The sequence below is a fragment of the Pyrgilauda ruficollis genome, unplaced genomic scaffold (assembly GCF_017590135.1).
Source record: "Pyrgilauda ruficollis isolate IOZ18807 unplaced genomic scaffold, ASM1759013v1 scaffold339, whole genome shotgun sequence".
NCBI classification, from domain to species: Eukaryota; Metazoa; Chordata; class Aves; order Passeriformes; family Passeridae; genus Pyrgilauda; species Pyrgilauda ruficollis.
Window position 1 is genome coordinate 51,479 of NW_024524811.1, and position 15,961 is coordinate 67,439.

The 15,961-nt window shown below is 46.3% G+C and overlaps 1 protein-coding gene across 1 annotated transcript; it reads left to right on the forward strand.

Annotated features, from left to right (window-relative positions):
• The first annotated feature begins 3,758 nt into the window (after window positions 1-3,758).
• LOC121357480 (C-type lectin domain family 5 member A-like) lies at window positions 3,759-11,926 on the forward strand. Its single transcript, XM_041474752.1, has 7 exons — window positions 3,759-3,852; window positions 5,836-5,910; window positions 6,467-6,553; window positions 8,003-8,062; window positions 8,610-8,752; window positions 9,404-9,513; window positions 10,057-11,926. The coding sequence occupies exons 1-7, from the start codon at window positions 3,771-3,773 to the stop codon at window positions 10,205-10,207; spliced, it is 708 nt and encodes a 235-aa protein (XP_041330686.1). The 5' UTR covers window positions 3,759-3,770; the 3' UTR covers window positions 10,208-11,926.
• The last annotated feature ends 4,035 nt before the right edge of the window (window positions 11,927-15,961 follow it).

Here is a 15,961-nt window from a genome sequence, read left to right on the forward strand (position 1 = left end):
TCTCCCCTTCTTCTGTCCTTCTTGGTCATGGCCACATTGAGTTTGGGATTGCAAAGGCCAAAAGAAGGACATGACTCATCTTGGAAAAATAGAAATAGAGCTGGCAAGAGTAGGAGTGAAGTGGGAGTGTGAGGAGTTATCTGTTAGGAAAATTCTGTCAGATGTTGCCCATGCCCTTATCTAGAGTTTAGGAAGACAAATTCATTAGATACTAATGAATTACAGCAGAATTATTAACACAGACATCTCATTATTAAGACAGACATGGAGGGCCATTGTCCCATCCATATAGACCCACCTTAAAACATCTTTAAATTACTGGAGATATTTACCACTCCCCATCATAGTTTTGTGGAAAATACACAATACCACAGAGAAATAATAAGTATACATTTAAATGCTGAAAAGTGTGGCTAAGTGCTCAGAAATATCATACAAACTACCCTGTGTGCTATCTCCAGTATTAAGTTATGCAGCACCTCAGTATCACATAAAAGGATTTACAAGGGGAGCTGGAGCTCTGTTTTAACTTCCCCCCACCCATGGTATTTGCACCATCCTTGTCAAATGGAGTTCAAAAGCATCAACTCAGTGGGGTATTTCATCTTCCTTCTTCAAACAGCACCAGCCCACACAGTCATCTCCCTCAAGACGCAGCAGAACCTGCTGATGAGCGTAGGCAATATTCCACAGGAAAGAGGAACATTATTTTTATGGCAAAATTAGTGGGATTGCTGCTATCATGTGCTTGTCACTCCAGAAAACCAGCAGTAAAAACCAAAAAAGTTGATTGAACTCAATGGATGTTTCCTACACTCAGTCCATGTTACAACTGGCAAATTAGCAATGCATTTCTCTAATAGAAAAGAAAAATCTGAATGAAAAAAGAAATTAAGACTTGGTGGAGCTGAAAAATCACAGAATACTTTGGGTTGCCCTGAGAAGCTCTGGCTGCCCTGTGCCTGGAAGTGTCCAAGGCCAGGTTGCATGGGGCTCTGAGCAACCTGGGATACTGGCAGATGTCCCTGCCCATGGCAAGGGTTTGGAACAAGATGATCTTTAAGATTCTTTCCAACCCATTCCACCTTTGTGGAGATGTGGAATGGCTTCCCAACTTTGTTGTGACAATAGTCCATCTTTCATACACTTAAACAAACAAGCTGACATAATTTCTAGTTTCATTCCCCTGCTGTATTTCTCCCAAAGCCTCGCCAGGGCTCAAGGGGGAACCAAGGGAGTTGTCATTGATTGTGTACCCACCTAATTAGGCCAGATGTGGCCTTATCCAGTTTCTGGATATGGAAAGGTAAACACATGTTTTGCCAATAAACAAACACACACCAAACACACACATATAACAATAGCTCATTAATGATTGAAAAGTAAATATATATATATATATATATATATATATATATATATATAACATTTGGTTGGAAGGTTCATCTAGAGGCAGCTTTGGCTCAGGGCCTGTTGTTTAGGCCTCAGCACTTCAGCCTGCCACAGAATTTCTGGACATGTCTCCCTGTCAGGTCTGAGGGCCACTGCAAACCTTCATTTGACTGCAATACAAACTTCTGAGTCATCAACCACCACAGAAACTGCTTCACTTCCTATTCTTTCTCTCACACATTTGGTGTTTGCTTGGCTTCTCTAGGCCTCTGATTATGGGACATGGGGCACAGTTGTCATTGATTGTGTACCCACCTAATTAGGCCAGATGTGGCCTTATCCAGTTTCTGGATATGGAAAGGTAAACACATGTTTTGCCAATAAACAAACACACACCAAACACACACATATAACAATAGCTCATTAATGATTGAAAAGTAAATATATATATATATATATATATATATATATATATATATAACATTTGGTTGGAAGGTTCATCTAGAGGCAGCTTTGGCTCAGGGCCTGTTGTTTAGGCCTCAGCACTTCAGCCTGCCACAGAATTTCTGGACATGTCTCCCTGTCAGGTCTGAGGGCCACTGCAAACCTTCATTTGACTGCAATACAAACTTCTGAGTCATCAACCACCACAGAAACTGCTTCACTTCCTATTCTTTCTCTCACACATTTGGTGTTTGCTTGGCTTCTCTAGGCCTCTGATTATGGGACATGGGGCACAGAATACCAGAACACATCCCTGGCCCTTTGAAGAAGCCTCTGCCATGACCACTGGCACCAGAGGGTGTTCCAGATCTGATGGCCCTGAGAGAATATATCCGTAATGGAAAATTGTCTTCCTGTGGGAGAAATAGGTTCAATCAGAATTGGTATTTATTTTATTAAAAACGACTCAACTTTTTCCTATAGTTTGTTCTAAATCAGAAAAGCAATGTGTTATATTTTTATAAAGACAGGAATACAGTAATCATTGAATCATAGAATGGTTTGGGTTGGAAGACACCTTAAGATCATCTCATTTCACCTTCCCTGTCATGGGCAGGGACACGTTCCACTATCCCAGGTTGCTCAGAGCCCCATCCAACCTGACTTTGGACAATTCTAGGCATGAGGCAGCCACACTTCTTTGGGAATCTGTACCAAGGCCTCACCATGCTCACAGAGAAGAATTTATTCCTAATATCCAATTTAGCCCACTCTCTGTAAGTGTGAAGCCATTTCCTCTTGCAGACACTCCAGGCCCTTGTCAAGAGTCTCTCTCCATCTTTCGTGTGGCTCCCTTCAGGCACTGGAAGGTCACAGTTAGATCACCCCAGAGCTTTTGTTCTCCAGACGCAAAAATCTCATTCTCTCAGACTTTCCTCATGGCAGAGGTTCTCCAGCTTCTCAACACTTTGTTTGCCTCATCTGGACTCTCTCCAATAGTTCCATGCCCTTCCTGCGCTAGGACTCCAGAGAGAAAAGAGGTCACACCTCAGCCTCCTTTTCTCCATACTGGACAAACCATGGAATCCTCAGCTGCTCCTCACAGGACATTCCTTCCAACACTTCCACCAGCTTTGTTCCCTTCCTCTGAGCCTCCATTCAAGGATCTTCACATCCTGCTTAAATTCTAGGGCCCTGGGCTGGTTTTAGCTGGGATAGAGTTAATTTCCTTCATAGCAACTGGTATTTTGGATTTGTGCTGGAACAGTGTTGAGAACACAGGAATGTTTTAATTTTTGCTGAGCAGAGATTAAAGAGAGTGAGAGTCCTCTGTTTGTCATCCCACGACACCACTGAGGGGGCTGAGGGTGCACAAGGAATTGAGAGGGGACACAGCTGACCCCAACTGCCCAGAAGGATATTACAAACTTGGAAAGCCAAGGGATAGTTTTGTTTAGGCCACATTATTCCAGTTGCTGCCTTAAGCACCTTTTGCGCTTCCCAAAACAGGCTGGACCAATCTCACTTTCTGATCCCCATTTTGCCTCCAGAACTCCCTTGTAGAGAAGCAGAAAATGTCTGTGAGCTGCACAGAGGCCACAGTGCTCAGGACACAGCAGGGCAAAGTGTTTTGTGTGTGGGTGGTGAAGCTTTGGGAACTCAAGACACTTCCAATCCAGAACCACTTCCCAACACAGGTGACTTCAGGGAGGCCGTGAACTTATATTTCCTCATGTTACTGACATAAAACCCTGTGCCATCAATAGATGAAGTATAAATAGAATTCTCTTCTCATTAGAAGTTGATGCATGACCAGAAGAGTCAAGAACTTCCTCCTGAGGGTTGGAGAGGGGAGGGAGCTCTGAGTTGTACCCAACCCAGAGTGTCACTGTCAGAACAGCCAAGGGAGGGGAAAAGGAGAAGCAGCAACAAGTATGGCAGAAAATGTCCTTTATGCTGACCTGAACTTGCCTGAACCAACTAGACCCAGAATCCTAATGCTCCCTGATGTCCAAGGTAGGTCTGAACACTGAGCTTTCTTTGCATTCTCCAGTCTCTCTCCCACATATGTTGAGAGAGTTCCTTGGAGCACCCAAGTCCCAAAGAGCACAAGGGAAACATGAGGGCCAGTGCTGGAAAACTGCAGGTGGAGTGTCTAGAGAGGGTTGTTTATATTTACAAAGGCAAGTTGTTGGAAGATCTACTTTTTTCTTGCTAAGGTGCAAGTGTGAGGCAGTATGTCTGGTGTGATATTAAGAGTCGTTTTATCCATTTTGGAGACCATTCCAGAGCTGAACATCCATTGCTCCTTGTCCTGGCCTGTTGTCCCCCAGCAGACTGAGATTCCTGCAGCACACTGCCCAGGATGGAGTGGCTGCTGTTGCAGGTGTTCACAGCAGTCTCCTGCACAGTTGTTCCTGCTCCCTGAGCACAGCAGGCACTGCCTCGGGGCTTCTCCTCCTGCTCTGGCTGTACAAACTGCTTGTTGAATGCACAAGTCTGAAATTTTTCATGGACAGGTTTAGTCTGATTAAGGATCAAAGACTTTGCAAAATTCTAACCAAGGATTTATCTTTCTTTAATACACTAACAATTTTTACATAAATGGTTACACTGGTTTTTCAATACCTGCCTTAAAATTCATCCTAACAGTTAACAGACTTCATAGAGTGTATTTAATTTTCATTTTTCTTTCCTTTCTTTCTAACCCTGCTTTCATTCTGGCAGAAATTATTTCTTGCCATCCAGTGCTTTTCCTTTGCAGAAAGCGTGAACCCTCTGCATGTCTTTTCAGATGGGTGGAGTTACTAACACCCAGGAAACAGGGTTTTACCCCCCCTTTCAACAGATGAATTCAGAGCTCAATTGACCACAATAGAAGCCACCTGATTACAAGTTCCATTTTCCTTATAATGTAACCCATGTATTCTTATCCAAAATTTTGATAGATTTCTAGCAACATTTTGCTGTTTCTCTGCTTGTGCCTTTCAGGGAAGCCCTTACCAAATCTTCTATGTGTTCTCTGAATTTATGCGCAAGATTTCCCAGATATTGTCTCCAGCTTCTGAAAAGAGCTCAAAACCGTGATTTCTGTCTTTCCTCTTTACAGTGATAGAATCCAGGGGGTCAGTTTGAATATCACGATGACTTGGAGAGTTTTATAACATTGCAACGTCCTATTTTTGATTTTCTACCCACTTTTTATCTCTCTCTGACCTTTATTTCCTCTCTACAGGTTTTCTTCCCTGCTGCTTTGTATTTATTACCTGCAGATGGTAAAACAGATTTCACTATTCTCCCTGTTATCTTGTTAATTTAGATAAAATCTTGAACCTCTCCAATTTTAGCACAATCTGCAAACCTTTTCAGGTTTGATGTTTTAGTCATTCTTACCATTCCTGTTGGGATGAACAACCTTAGGCCACCCTTGGCACTTCCCTTTTGTCAAGACTGACAATGTGAGTGTGTGCCCCTGTCCCCTCTGGTATTGTCTGCCTTGAAGAGAAACCAGATCTCTTCCTGCCTCTGTCAAGTGCTCCAAGGGTGAAAGTGGTGAAAGTGTCATCATGGAATCAGAATACCCTGAGCTGGAAGGGACTCACAAGGATCCTCTAGTCCAACTCCTGGCCCTGCACAGATACCTCCTGTGGATCCCTGAGAGCATTGTCCAAATGCTGCTTGAGCTCTGGCAGTCCTGAGGCTGTGACCATTCCCTGTGGAGCCTGTTCAGTGCCCCAGCACCCCCTGGGGGAAGAACCTTTCCCTGATATCCAATCTGACCTTGTCCTGACACAGCTCCAGCTGTTCCCTTGGGTCCTGTTCCTGGTCACACAGAGCAGAGATCAGTGCTTATAACAAGAAAAATATAATTTGTACGTAGTTATCCACAGTCACATCAACCAAATGCTGTCCTATGTTCAGCATTTCTCAGAATTTTAGTCATTTTTGTTTCATTTAAGTTGATTCTCAGCTCTCTCTGTGCTCTGTTCTTGTTCCCAGGCTCAGGTTGTACCTATGCAGAAGTGAAAGTGAAAGCCCAAGACCCAAATGCTGCAGCAAACTGCAAATCAGCAGGTGAGTTTAGTTGTCTGATAAAGTGATGGGAATTTAAACAAGAAGGGCAGAGGGGCTGATCCTGATCCCCCAAACACACAGTGACACAAAACCAGGAGGAGGCAGAAGGATACAATTGTCTGCTTTCCACGCTCAGAGCAGGGGCAGCTGAGGTGTTGCATTCTGTGCCCCTAAACACTTGTTGGATTTCCTGGCAGAGGGACAGAAGGATGTAATGGGCCACACCCAGACACCCACCGAGCCCAGGCTCCTGTCCCCAGAAGCAGGGGAAAGTGAACAAAGGAGATGAGGAAGCAGAGGGAGGGCATTGATTGCAAGGACTCTTCTCCTTTTCACCTCTCCTCAAACCCATGGCAGGTTGGGATCTGTTCAGTTTCCTGAGCACAGGGGTCCAGAGCTAGTGGGGAAGCACCAGGACATTGAGCCTGGATCCAGCCTGCAGATCTGGAAGGCTCCAGAGTACCAGTGGGAGCCTAAAAAGGGCACCTTGGAATGCAGAGGAAAGGGGCTTCTGTCCAGCTGTTCCCCTAATGTTTATTTTTCTGTTCCTCTGTAGGTAAAAGCCATTGTTCCAGAAAACATGTCGCTATATTGGTGGTGATAATCCTCATACTGGTCCTGGCAGTATATTTAGTAATCACATGTAAGTTCTTTTGTTAGTGTCATAACAGCCATTTATTTGTGTCTCTCTCCCACTGTCTGATGTCCAGGCCATGATATCCAAAGCCAGTAGGAACAGAAGTTTGGTTTGAAGGCAAAGGACAGCAGTTTTTAGCCAACCATAGCTGTAAGAGGATATCTGTAAGAGAGTTGAGTGGTTTGAAAGTTGAAAATTCCAACAGATTAAAAAGCCAAAATCCCAATGAAAAATGGACAACATTCAAATAACAAGGAATTTATTATACAAATGTTTTGAAGAAACAAGTTAAGATTTGATAATGCCTGCCAGTAATACAATTGCTAAGTGGGAGAATCCCACAAGCTGATGAGGTTGTATCATGAGACCAAGATGTCCATAACACCAAAAATCTTAAAATAATTATGAATTAAAGTTCATTTGAAGGAGGAACTAAATCACATCTCAAAGGAGTTTGCTTAGGATCATGGGATATTTTGAGCTACGTAAAAAGATAAATTATATTTTATAGAAAAAAAATCTTACTTCCATCAGAAAAAAAAAAAAAAAAAAAAAAAAAAAAAAAAAGAGACCCAATTGTTATTTCCTTTAAAAGTTTTCAAGGTATCATTTTAAAATTTCAGATGGTTTTGCTTGTTTCTTTCCATCCTTTGATAGCTGAGAAAACTTGTGAAGCTTCCACAACCAATCACTCTCAAGTCCCAGAGTTTGCCAGCTGCTCAGAGATGCACATGGGGAAGATAGGGCAAAGCCTTTGATCATTGGAACTTAAAAAACAAGGCTGGGGTAGGCAAGGCATTCTTTTTTAAGGCAGAGTTCAGGATTGATGTCTGACAGTGCCCTGACATTTATAAATGCCAAACAGCAAAGGGTGGTGCAAATTAAAAACAAATAATGAACCAACAGAAAATAAAAAGGTGTAATTTGCATTTAATATAGCTTTAAGTCCAACACTGAAAGAGGAGTTGTCCTTAGACGTAGATCCAGGACTGGCTTTATTTATAGTTCTTTTGTGGGGCTCAGTACTGGCTTTGAACTGCTGCCGACCTGAAAAAATACTCCTAAGTAAATTGAGATCTAGATCAAATTTGAGAAATGAAATCAAGGTAGTTTTTAAGTTCAAGAGCACACAGGTTTCACTTGCTCCAAATACAAACTGTTGCATTTTGAGTTTATTCTAAGTTTTAGTTTTGTATGAATTTTCCATAGGGTCTCGTTAACAAAGACACTGTTATTAAGATGCAACTTGTTTAAATGAACTTAAGTGTTGCCTTTTACTCAGTGGAACCTTACCTGACCATTTTATGATTTTTATAGTAGACCCATGAGCAAAGAGGCAGAGTTTGCATTCTGTGTTGGGCGATGGGGGCGTCAGAGAGGTCCAGCAGAGCTCTGACCTCTCTGAGTGGCACTGTGGCCACTCCTTGCAAGCAGAAATTGTGTTCTTATTTCCAGATGGTCCAACTGCAAACAGCCAACAGGACTTAACAACAACCATCCCTGAAGAGGCACTAGGTAGGTAATCCTCTGTCATTCCAGAGGGAGTTTCCAGAAGCCTGTGGGATTGACTGTGAAGAGGGCAGCTGAGGGTGTGTGACTGTATTTTGTTGAGAAGAGAAACAAAGAAAGAAAACCTCTCCCATCTCAGGAATAGAAACCTGATCATGGACACTCCCAGGATGAGCTCTGGAAGGCACAGGAAGAACCATCCCTCTGGAAGCCCAGAAATGCAGGGAACAGGATGGATAATGTGCCTCCACTGCTTTTCCAAGGCCCTCAGTTAGTAGCCTTTGAACTCATCGCAATTCCCTGTGGCTGTTTAGGAGCTGCTAAGCAAAGATGGGAAAGGCTGGATCATGTTTGTTGCGCTGCTCCCTATCTGGCTTCTGCCTGGTGATTCTGGGCTGGTATCAGCTCCAGAGGCTGTGGGGAAATCCCTTGTGCTCTGGTGACAATTCTCAGCAGGAGCACACAGGCATTTCTGTGGCTGGAATTGCCTCTCTGTCCTGTCTTTTGGTCAGTGTGAATATGGATTTTACACACCTCTTCTTCCCTTCTGCAGGCTGCCCCCCACCATGGAAAAAACATGGGAGAAAATGCTACTTCTTTTCTCCAGAGGTGAAACCAAAGGACTGGAATGCCTCCCGTGCAGAATGCACTGCCATGGGCTCAGACCTGGTGGTCATTGACAGCAGGGAAGAGCTGGTGAGATCCAGCTCCTGGGGCAGATGCTTAGGGGGCTGGAGCTCCCTGGCCAAGGGCTGAGCAGTGACACTTCTGCCAGCTCCTGTTCCATGTCCTTGGGCTCTGGGACCTGCTGCCACCCATGGACGCCCCAGCCCTGGCAGTGGGAGCAAAGCCCTGCACAGGGAGAGGCCTCCTGGGGCTTGGAGTCCTGTCCCTGGAAGCTTCTGTGCCCAGGCCTGATCCCATGGCAAGGAGCAAACTCCCTGCCCAGCTGGCTGGGCTTTTACAGGCATTTAGCACACAGGCCATGGAGGCTGGACAGACACTTCTTTGTCAGAGCCATGGCTGTGACAAAACCTGAAAAGGCTTTGCCACCCCCATCAGAAGGGAAAAGTGTCCTCAGCCATCAAGTCACACCTGTCTGACTGCAAAGTACAGCTGTAATGGCACCACAGGTGTATTTTTACCTTTGTTATCTTCATAAGAGGCCTCCAAAAGGGAGATGATCTTCAATAGAAATGGAAAAATGCAATCTATGGAGCTGTGGGCAGAGGTGATGTGGCTTGGATGCACACTGCACTCTCTGTGCTGGCTGTTCAGCACTGAGCCTTCTGTGCCTCTGGTGAAGAAAATGTCATTTGTATGTGTTCCCATTGGCTTCCTTTTCAGAGATACCTGCACTCACTATCAAGACATAACTACTACTTACTTGGTCTCACATACTCTCAAGAAGAGCAGAAGTGGAAGTGGATCAACAACGTGGAACATGACCCAGCCATGTGAGCTCCTTCCAACAAGTCCCTGCCATGCATGGGAAGAGGAAAATGTCTGGGAAGAGGAAAATCCCAAAGCCAGAGTAGAGAGCCCAAGGGAGATCAGGGACTGTGGTTTGGGGGAACCTGATTCCTGGAGATGCAGGTGCTTCAGCACATGCCTGTGTCAAGGAAAGGGAGCCTTTCAAGGCCAGGGAACACAGGGCTGTCCTGTAACGATGGCAGGAGAGGACACAGCTGGAGTTCTGCTGGGGAAGGAAGGATCTGGCTGGATGCAGCTCCCTGGGGAAAGGAAGGAGACAGGAGGCAGGGACAAAAGAGAGGGTGATGTCAGCACCATTGGCTGGCGGGAATCAAAGCAGGGGAATATTTCTGCATGGGAAAGCATTGCCCAGAAACTTTTGTGGAGCTGTGGGGAGCAACAGTGAGGGGAGATTCCAGCAAGGCAGCTCCTGGTCCCAGTGACAGTAATATAGCTTAGCAGGTGCCACTCTGCCTTTCACTGCATGTCAGGAATGTGACCACATTTGACTTTTTTCCCCTGTTCAGGTTCAGTCTAAGCAGAAATTATAATGACTATCACTGCACGGTCGTTGGATTTGGTGAAGTACATACTGAAAATTGTGGTGGATCCTCAACAACACAAAATATGTGCGAAAAAGCTGCAACAATGACAAAAAGGCATCAGAAGGAGAGCTAAAAACAAGAGGTCCAGGCTGATATGTTATGCCCAGCTTCCTGTAGGAATTGTGGATGGGATGTCTCATTTCTCTATATCTGCCCAGTCTCTGCTCCCAGGCTCTCCTGCAGCCTCTCTCCAGACTCAGGGCTGAGCTCAGCTCACCCTTTCCCTGATGGTGTCTGAGCCTGGGTGGATCCCCTCTGGAAGAGCTGGCACTGGCACACAGGAGGAGTCTGGGATTAATTATCTCATGCCAGAGGTGGCACTCTCAGGCAGGCACTGCCAAGGGAGAGGAGTCCAGCCTGGGGACAGGGGTGATCCCAAACAGATCCTGACTCTGCAAGTCACATCCATCCACAGCCCCGTGTTCCCAGCCCTGCCTGGGCACAAGGAGACCCTTCCACCCCGGCCACAGCCTAGCCTTGCCTGCAGCCACAAGGGAAGGGCAGCACAGATTTCTGGCTGGGATCCTCTAGGGAAGGGCAACCCCGGAGCCTGCGAGGAGATTGGGAATCAGCCCAAGCGAAAGGATCCTACAGCAGCACAGCTCTGGGCATAAAATCAGCTCCAGTCCTGTGTGGGGAAGGGAAGGAATGTCAGATCTGGGATCTGCTGGGGAGGGCATAGGATGGAGACCAGCAGAAACTGCAAGGCCTGGAGAACAGAATCCCAACAGCAGCTGATCTGGGCAGAAAACAGGACAATGAAACCCATAGTGACCTGTGAAGGAGCTGGTGAGAAGCATGAGAGTGACCCACACTCTCATGCTTCTCACCAGCAACATGGGAATGGCAACATGGTGCTCTGACCTCTTTTCACTGGAGATTGATCACAGAAGGAAATGATGCCTGAAGGCTTTTCCTGCTCAGAAATGTTCAAGCCAACAGCAGAAATATCTGGCATCAGGAAAACAGAGTTGTGTTAAGAAACAGGGAATGTAACCAAAGCTCTGCCCATGTTCTTTAGGGGCTCTTGGGATCCTGGGCCTTGTGTGACTCCAAGAATATTTCTTCTTGCTGTGTCCTTTAGGCAGAATCATTGCTCCTTTATTGGTGCTGTTCAAGGCTCTCTCCTTCAGCTGCAGGGTGGAGAAAGCTCTGTGAAGTCCTTGAAGAAGTGACACTGATACTCTTGGAAAAAATTGCTCAATCAAAAAATCCATATACAAAAAATCCAATGTTGTGGCCATTGGAAGGGAAAATGGAATCCTACAGGAAAAACTGTCTCTTTCTAAACTGAAAGCACATTTTGACATCCCTCACAGCAGCCATCCTCCTCACTGACTGCTCACATCAAGATGTTTTGGAAACGTATTTGCAGTTCTTTCCCTGACTTTCCATCCCCGTTGCGGTGTGTTGTCACGGTGTGCCTCAGTTCCCCTGGTTTCTCCCTGAAGTTTCCTTCCCCAGGTGGTGTGTCAATCACCTCTCCTTTCCCCACCCTTGACCCCTGCTGGGCATTGTCTATCAGCCCAGCAATTCCAAGGGGAGCGTCAAGTGATTGGCAGGTTCAAAGGATGCTCTCCACCCCCTGGGGGGCATTGGCCCACCCAGGTGTCCCTCTCATCTGAGACCCCCTCCTCCCCCTGTACCTGGTTGGCGGTCCCTGTGTTCCCTCCCCTCGCCCTCTCCCCGGCTAAAAAGGCAAGCACACCACGCTGTCGGGAGTTCTGTTGGAGTTGTTGCAGGGTTCAGAGGCCATGCGGCCCAAAATAAAAACCCTGGGTTAAAAACTCTCCATCAGGACCCGCTCCTTTCTTCACCATTGCCTTAAAGGTTTCTCCAGCTCAGGAAGGCTGAGGAGTGACCCCCTCAACAGCAAGCTCCAGCCCGCAAGCACTGGGGCTCGGGACATGCCTGGACTTGTCTCCAGGTGCTCAGCTGTGAGCACAGGCACTGAATAGCGACTCTGGGGAGGAAGGCCCACAGGTGCCGCTGTTTGGTCAGCAGCCGAGGCCAGACAGACCAAGGCGGTCCTGTTCGGTAATATTGGCAAAATCCAATACATCCCCAAAGAACAGAGTAAGAACATGGAGCTGTAGCAGAGCAATCCCAGTGTCAGACCCCAGGATCTGTACTGTTATTTCAGAAGGAAGCTGAGCTGGAGGGGTTCTTTGCTTGCACTCATTTCACTGGAGAGGGTGGGAGAGCATTCTGTGTTGTACTATAGATTTCTGCCTTCTATTTTCATATTCCAGCTGCCCTGATCCCTTGGATCAGGTGGGCTCTTCTGAAGGTAGGGCCAGGGAAAAGCCTCTTCCCTGGGAGCCACTGACCCTCAGTTGGAGCCTTCAGCAGGCAACAGAGGCAGCAGCTGTGCATCAGAGGGGTGGGAAGGGGAAGCCACCCTGGGGCCAGTGTGGAACTGCACGAACTCCATCAGACCCAGAAAGCCACAGGAAGTTTGACTGAAAGTGCTTTGTTTCCTCTGTCTCTGTGTTGTTCTTGTTCACAATTCTCTGATCTTGTGACCTAAATTTTACAATAAACTTCCACTTCACAGCTTCTGACTCTTGGATTACCTCTGGCATCCCTACTGCAAGGGAAGGGTGAAACATTTCTTTCTCCTTCTGTGCTCAGTGCCTCAGAGAATGCCAGGCTGGTTTAATTCTTGCTGCAGCTGGGCAATAGGTGACACTCCCTGAGACAGGCCAGGCTGGCAGCACCAGCCCCAGAGGAGAACATCCTGGACACAGGACTGGCTCCATTAGTGATCTTTATCAAGGAGAACCTATGACAGGAACACCTCCAAGAGCAGATCCTCAGGGCTTGTCCTGTTTCTATGGACCTGTATCCCAACTGTGTCTCAAGCCAGCTGTGGTATTTAGGATACACTTAGTGGAAAAAATGCTCTGAGTATCTTGACAAAAATCACAACCAAAGGATTTTGGTTTTATTGCAGGAGAAAACAGTAAATGAAGGCAAGGTTCTCAAAAGAAACCACCCCAAACCATTAAAAAAAGCCCAGAAGCTGTTGCATAGAAGTAACTAAGCAGAGACAGACATGAACAGACATCTCAGAGACGAGTGATACTTTATGTAAACAAAAGAAGTTCATGCAGTATTGCACATGCAAACAATTTATCTGGTTCTAAATGACAAATGCACCAATGCAAGAAATGGACCTCACTGCCAAATGGGCAGTTCAGGGAGGATGCACTGCCAATGCAGATTTGCTGTCAGAACAGCAAGCAGGGCTCAGGACACACAGAGAACACCTTAAATGCAGCACTTACAGTGTCACAGAGCTTGCAGCGATCACTGGCAGACTGGGTTCCTTTTTAGCACACACTGGAGTTTCTGGAACCATTTTCGGTTTGTGGCTGCAAAGGCTTCAAATGGTGAGTGACTTTTCAAGGTGCTAAGTGTGATGTTTGCTCTGTGGTGAGTCACAAGTTATCTATAAAGGAATTCTGTTATTTCTTGGGAAGTGGTCCATGGGAATCTCATGGGGTTTAACAGGACCATGTGCTGATGCTGTACCTGGGATCAATCCAGGCTGGGGATGAGCAGAGGGAGCAGCCCTGGCAGAAGGACTTGGGGGTGCTGTGGGTGAGAGCTGGCCCTGCCCCAACCCAGAACTCCCCTGTGCTGGGCTGCACCCACAGCCCCAGGGCAGCAGGGCAGGGGGGATTCTGCCCCTCTGCCCCGCTCTGATGAGTGCTCCCTGCAGGGCTGCATCCAGCCCTGGGGCCAGCACAGGAAGGACAGGGAGCAGCTGGAGCCAGGCCAGAGCAGGGACACCAAGGGGATCAGAGGGATGAAGCATCTCTGCTGGGAGGAAAGGCTGAGGGAATTGGGATTGTTCAGCCTGGAGAAGGCTTTGGGGTGACCTCATTGTGGCCTTGCAGTGCCTGAAGGGAGCTTGTAAAAAAAGAGGGAGAGTGACTTTTTACCTGAGCAGATAGTGACAGGACAAGAGTGAACAGTTTTGAACTAAAATAGAAAAGATTTAAAGCCGATACTAGGAACAATACTCAGGGGGTTGCTGAGGCCCTGACACAGGCTGCCCAGAGAAGCTGTGGCTGCCCCATCCCTGGCAGTGTTCAAGGCCAGGCTGGATGGGGCTCTGAGCAACCTGGGTTAGTGGAAGATGTCCCTGCCCATGGCAGAGGGGTTGGAATTAGATAAAGTCCATTCCAATCCAAACCATTCCATGATTCTATGAGTCTCAAAAGGTACTTGGGGATTATTTGGGGTAGCAGCAGGCAGGAGGCAGCACCACAGGATCCAACTCTGACTTTTCAAGTCAGTCCCACGAAAGCCCTCTTGTACAATGCCATGCTTTTTCCTTAGAATGTTTGCATTTTTCTCCTTACATCATGGCAATATTTTAAAGTAACTTTCCAGTGATTCACTTTGGAGAATTCTGCCTTTAGACTTCAAGAAATTCCTGTCTTGTTTATCAACTTTTATTTTAGGAATTGTCTGGAGGCTTCTTAGCCAAACTGATCAGGGAAAGTGAAGGTGAAGGTGAGTGTCTCAGTTACAAGCATCTGGGGTTAATAACAGTAGTTTTGAGGATCAGATGATTCACAGCTATGTTGACAGCATTTCTCAGAGTTTTTTTTTGCCAGCCTGGAGAATCTCCTGCAGCTGTGAGAATTACCTTCTGTACTCGTGGGTGAACACAAAGAGAGCGCTCACTTCTGAATGCTCTGTGGTTAAAAGCCACAATGCTATTTTTGACCTCAGTGACAGGCAGGACTGAATGGCAGGAGCCCAAGCCACTCCTTCAGAGCAAATAAATGCTGAATAAGCTGTTCTTAGAATGCCAGCTATGCACACACCAATGTTCCACTGTCTCCTTGTATGTGAAACATGCTCTACATCAAGCAGGTACTGAACCTCCCTGCTGCCCTAATTCCACATCCCCTCTCATCCTCTGCCCCTATGGATTCATGTCTTGAAAAACCTCTGGAAAAGTCTCCAGCTTGTGCTCTCTGGACCCATCACCTCTTCTCTCTCCTGCGGATCCTCAGTTCCCTAGCCTCCCTGAAACCACTATGCCTTAAGCCTTGTCACACATATCCTTTGGATTCCTCTTCATCCTTTTATCTTTCCTGTTCTTCCCCAGTGCCTTCCTGGGAATTTTGACCAGTCCAGCTCTCCCAGTTCAGTGCTTAAATGAACTCCTGCTGCAGGCAAAGGCTAAAATCAAGCGCAATTCAAATTATACTTATGGAAGTATAAAGTTTATATGGTTCCTAATAAGCTGTAAACACAAACACCTGGAGATTATTTTCAGCAACTCACCACTGCTCAGAATCCTTGGCAATCAAAGTAATTGGAGACTGCAATGAAAGCTTAAAGTGTAACCCCCCATTCCTATGGTTTTCTGTTTGAAGTTTCCTGCCCAGGTACAGAAGGATGCTTATTTTGGATAAACTACTGCTGAATTCCTCACCAGCCTCACACAGAGCCCACATGATGACTTGGAAAGAGCTGTGTTCCTCAGGCTGTTTGAACACACAGCACAGCCCGGATCTGTTGTAAGTACAGCAGTTATTGTGCAAAACCACCAGATGAAATGGATGATATGTGTGGCCCTGTCTTCCAAGCAATGCTGAAATTTCTATTGGACCTTCATCCCCAAGGGCAAGCCAGCATCATCAGGCTTTATGTTCTTCTAGGTAAAGCAAATCACTGGCCAGGGTTTCCAAATAGGTTTAAGTAATCAACATTTAAATACTTGATTTTACTCTCCTTCTCCATACAAAAGAAGAAAAATAATAAATATGGAATAAATAAAATTGGGGGGGGGGGGGGGGGG

Bases quoted from the DNA above. Each gene is read 5' to 3' on its own strand.
- LOC121357480 (XM_041474752.1), top strand. From the start codon at position 3,771: ATGGCAGAAAATGTCCTTTATGCTGACCTGAACTTGCCTGAACCAACT. The intron at 6,554-8,002 runs GTAAGTTCTTTT...TCTTATTTCCAG, and splicing joins AGTATATTTAGTAATCACAT to ATGGTCCAACTGCAAACAGC. The intron at 9,514-10,056 runs GTGAGCTCCTTC...TCCCCTGTTCAG, and splicing joins GTGGAACATGACCCAGCCAT to GTTCAGTCTAAGCAGAAATT.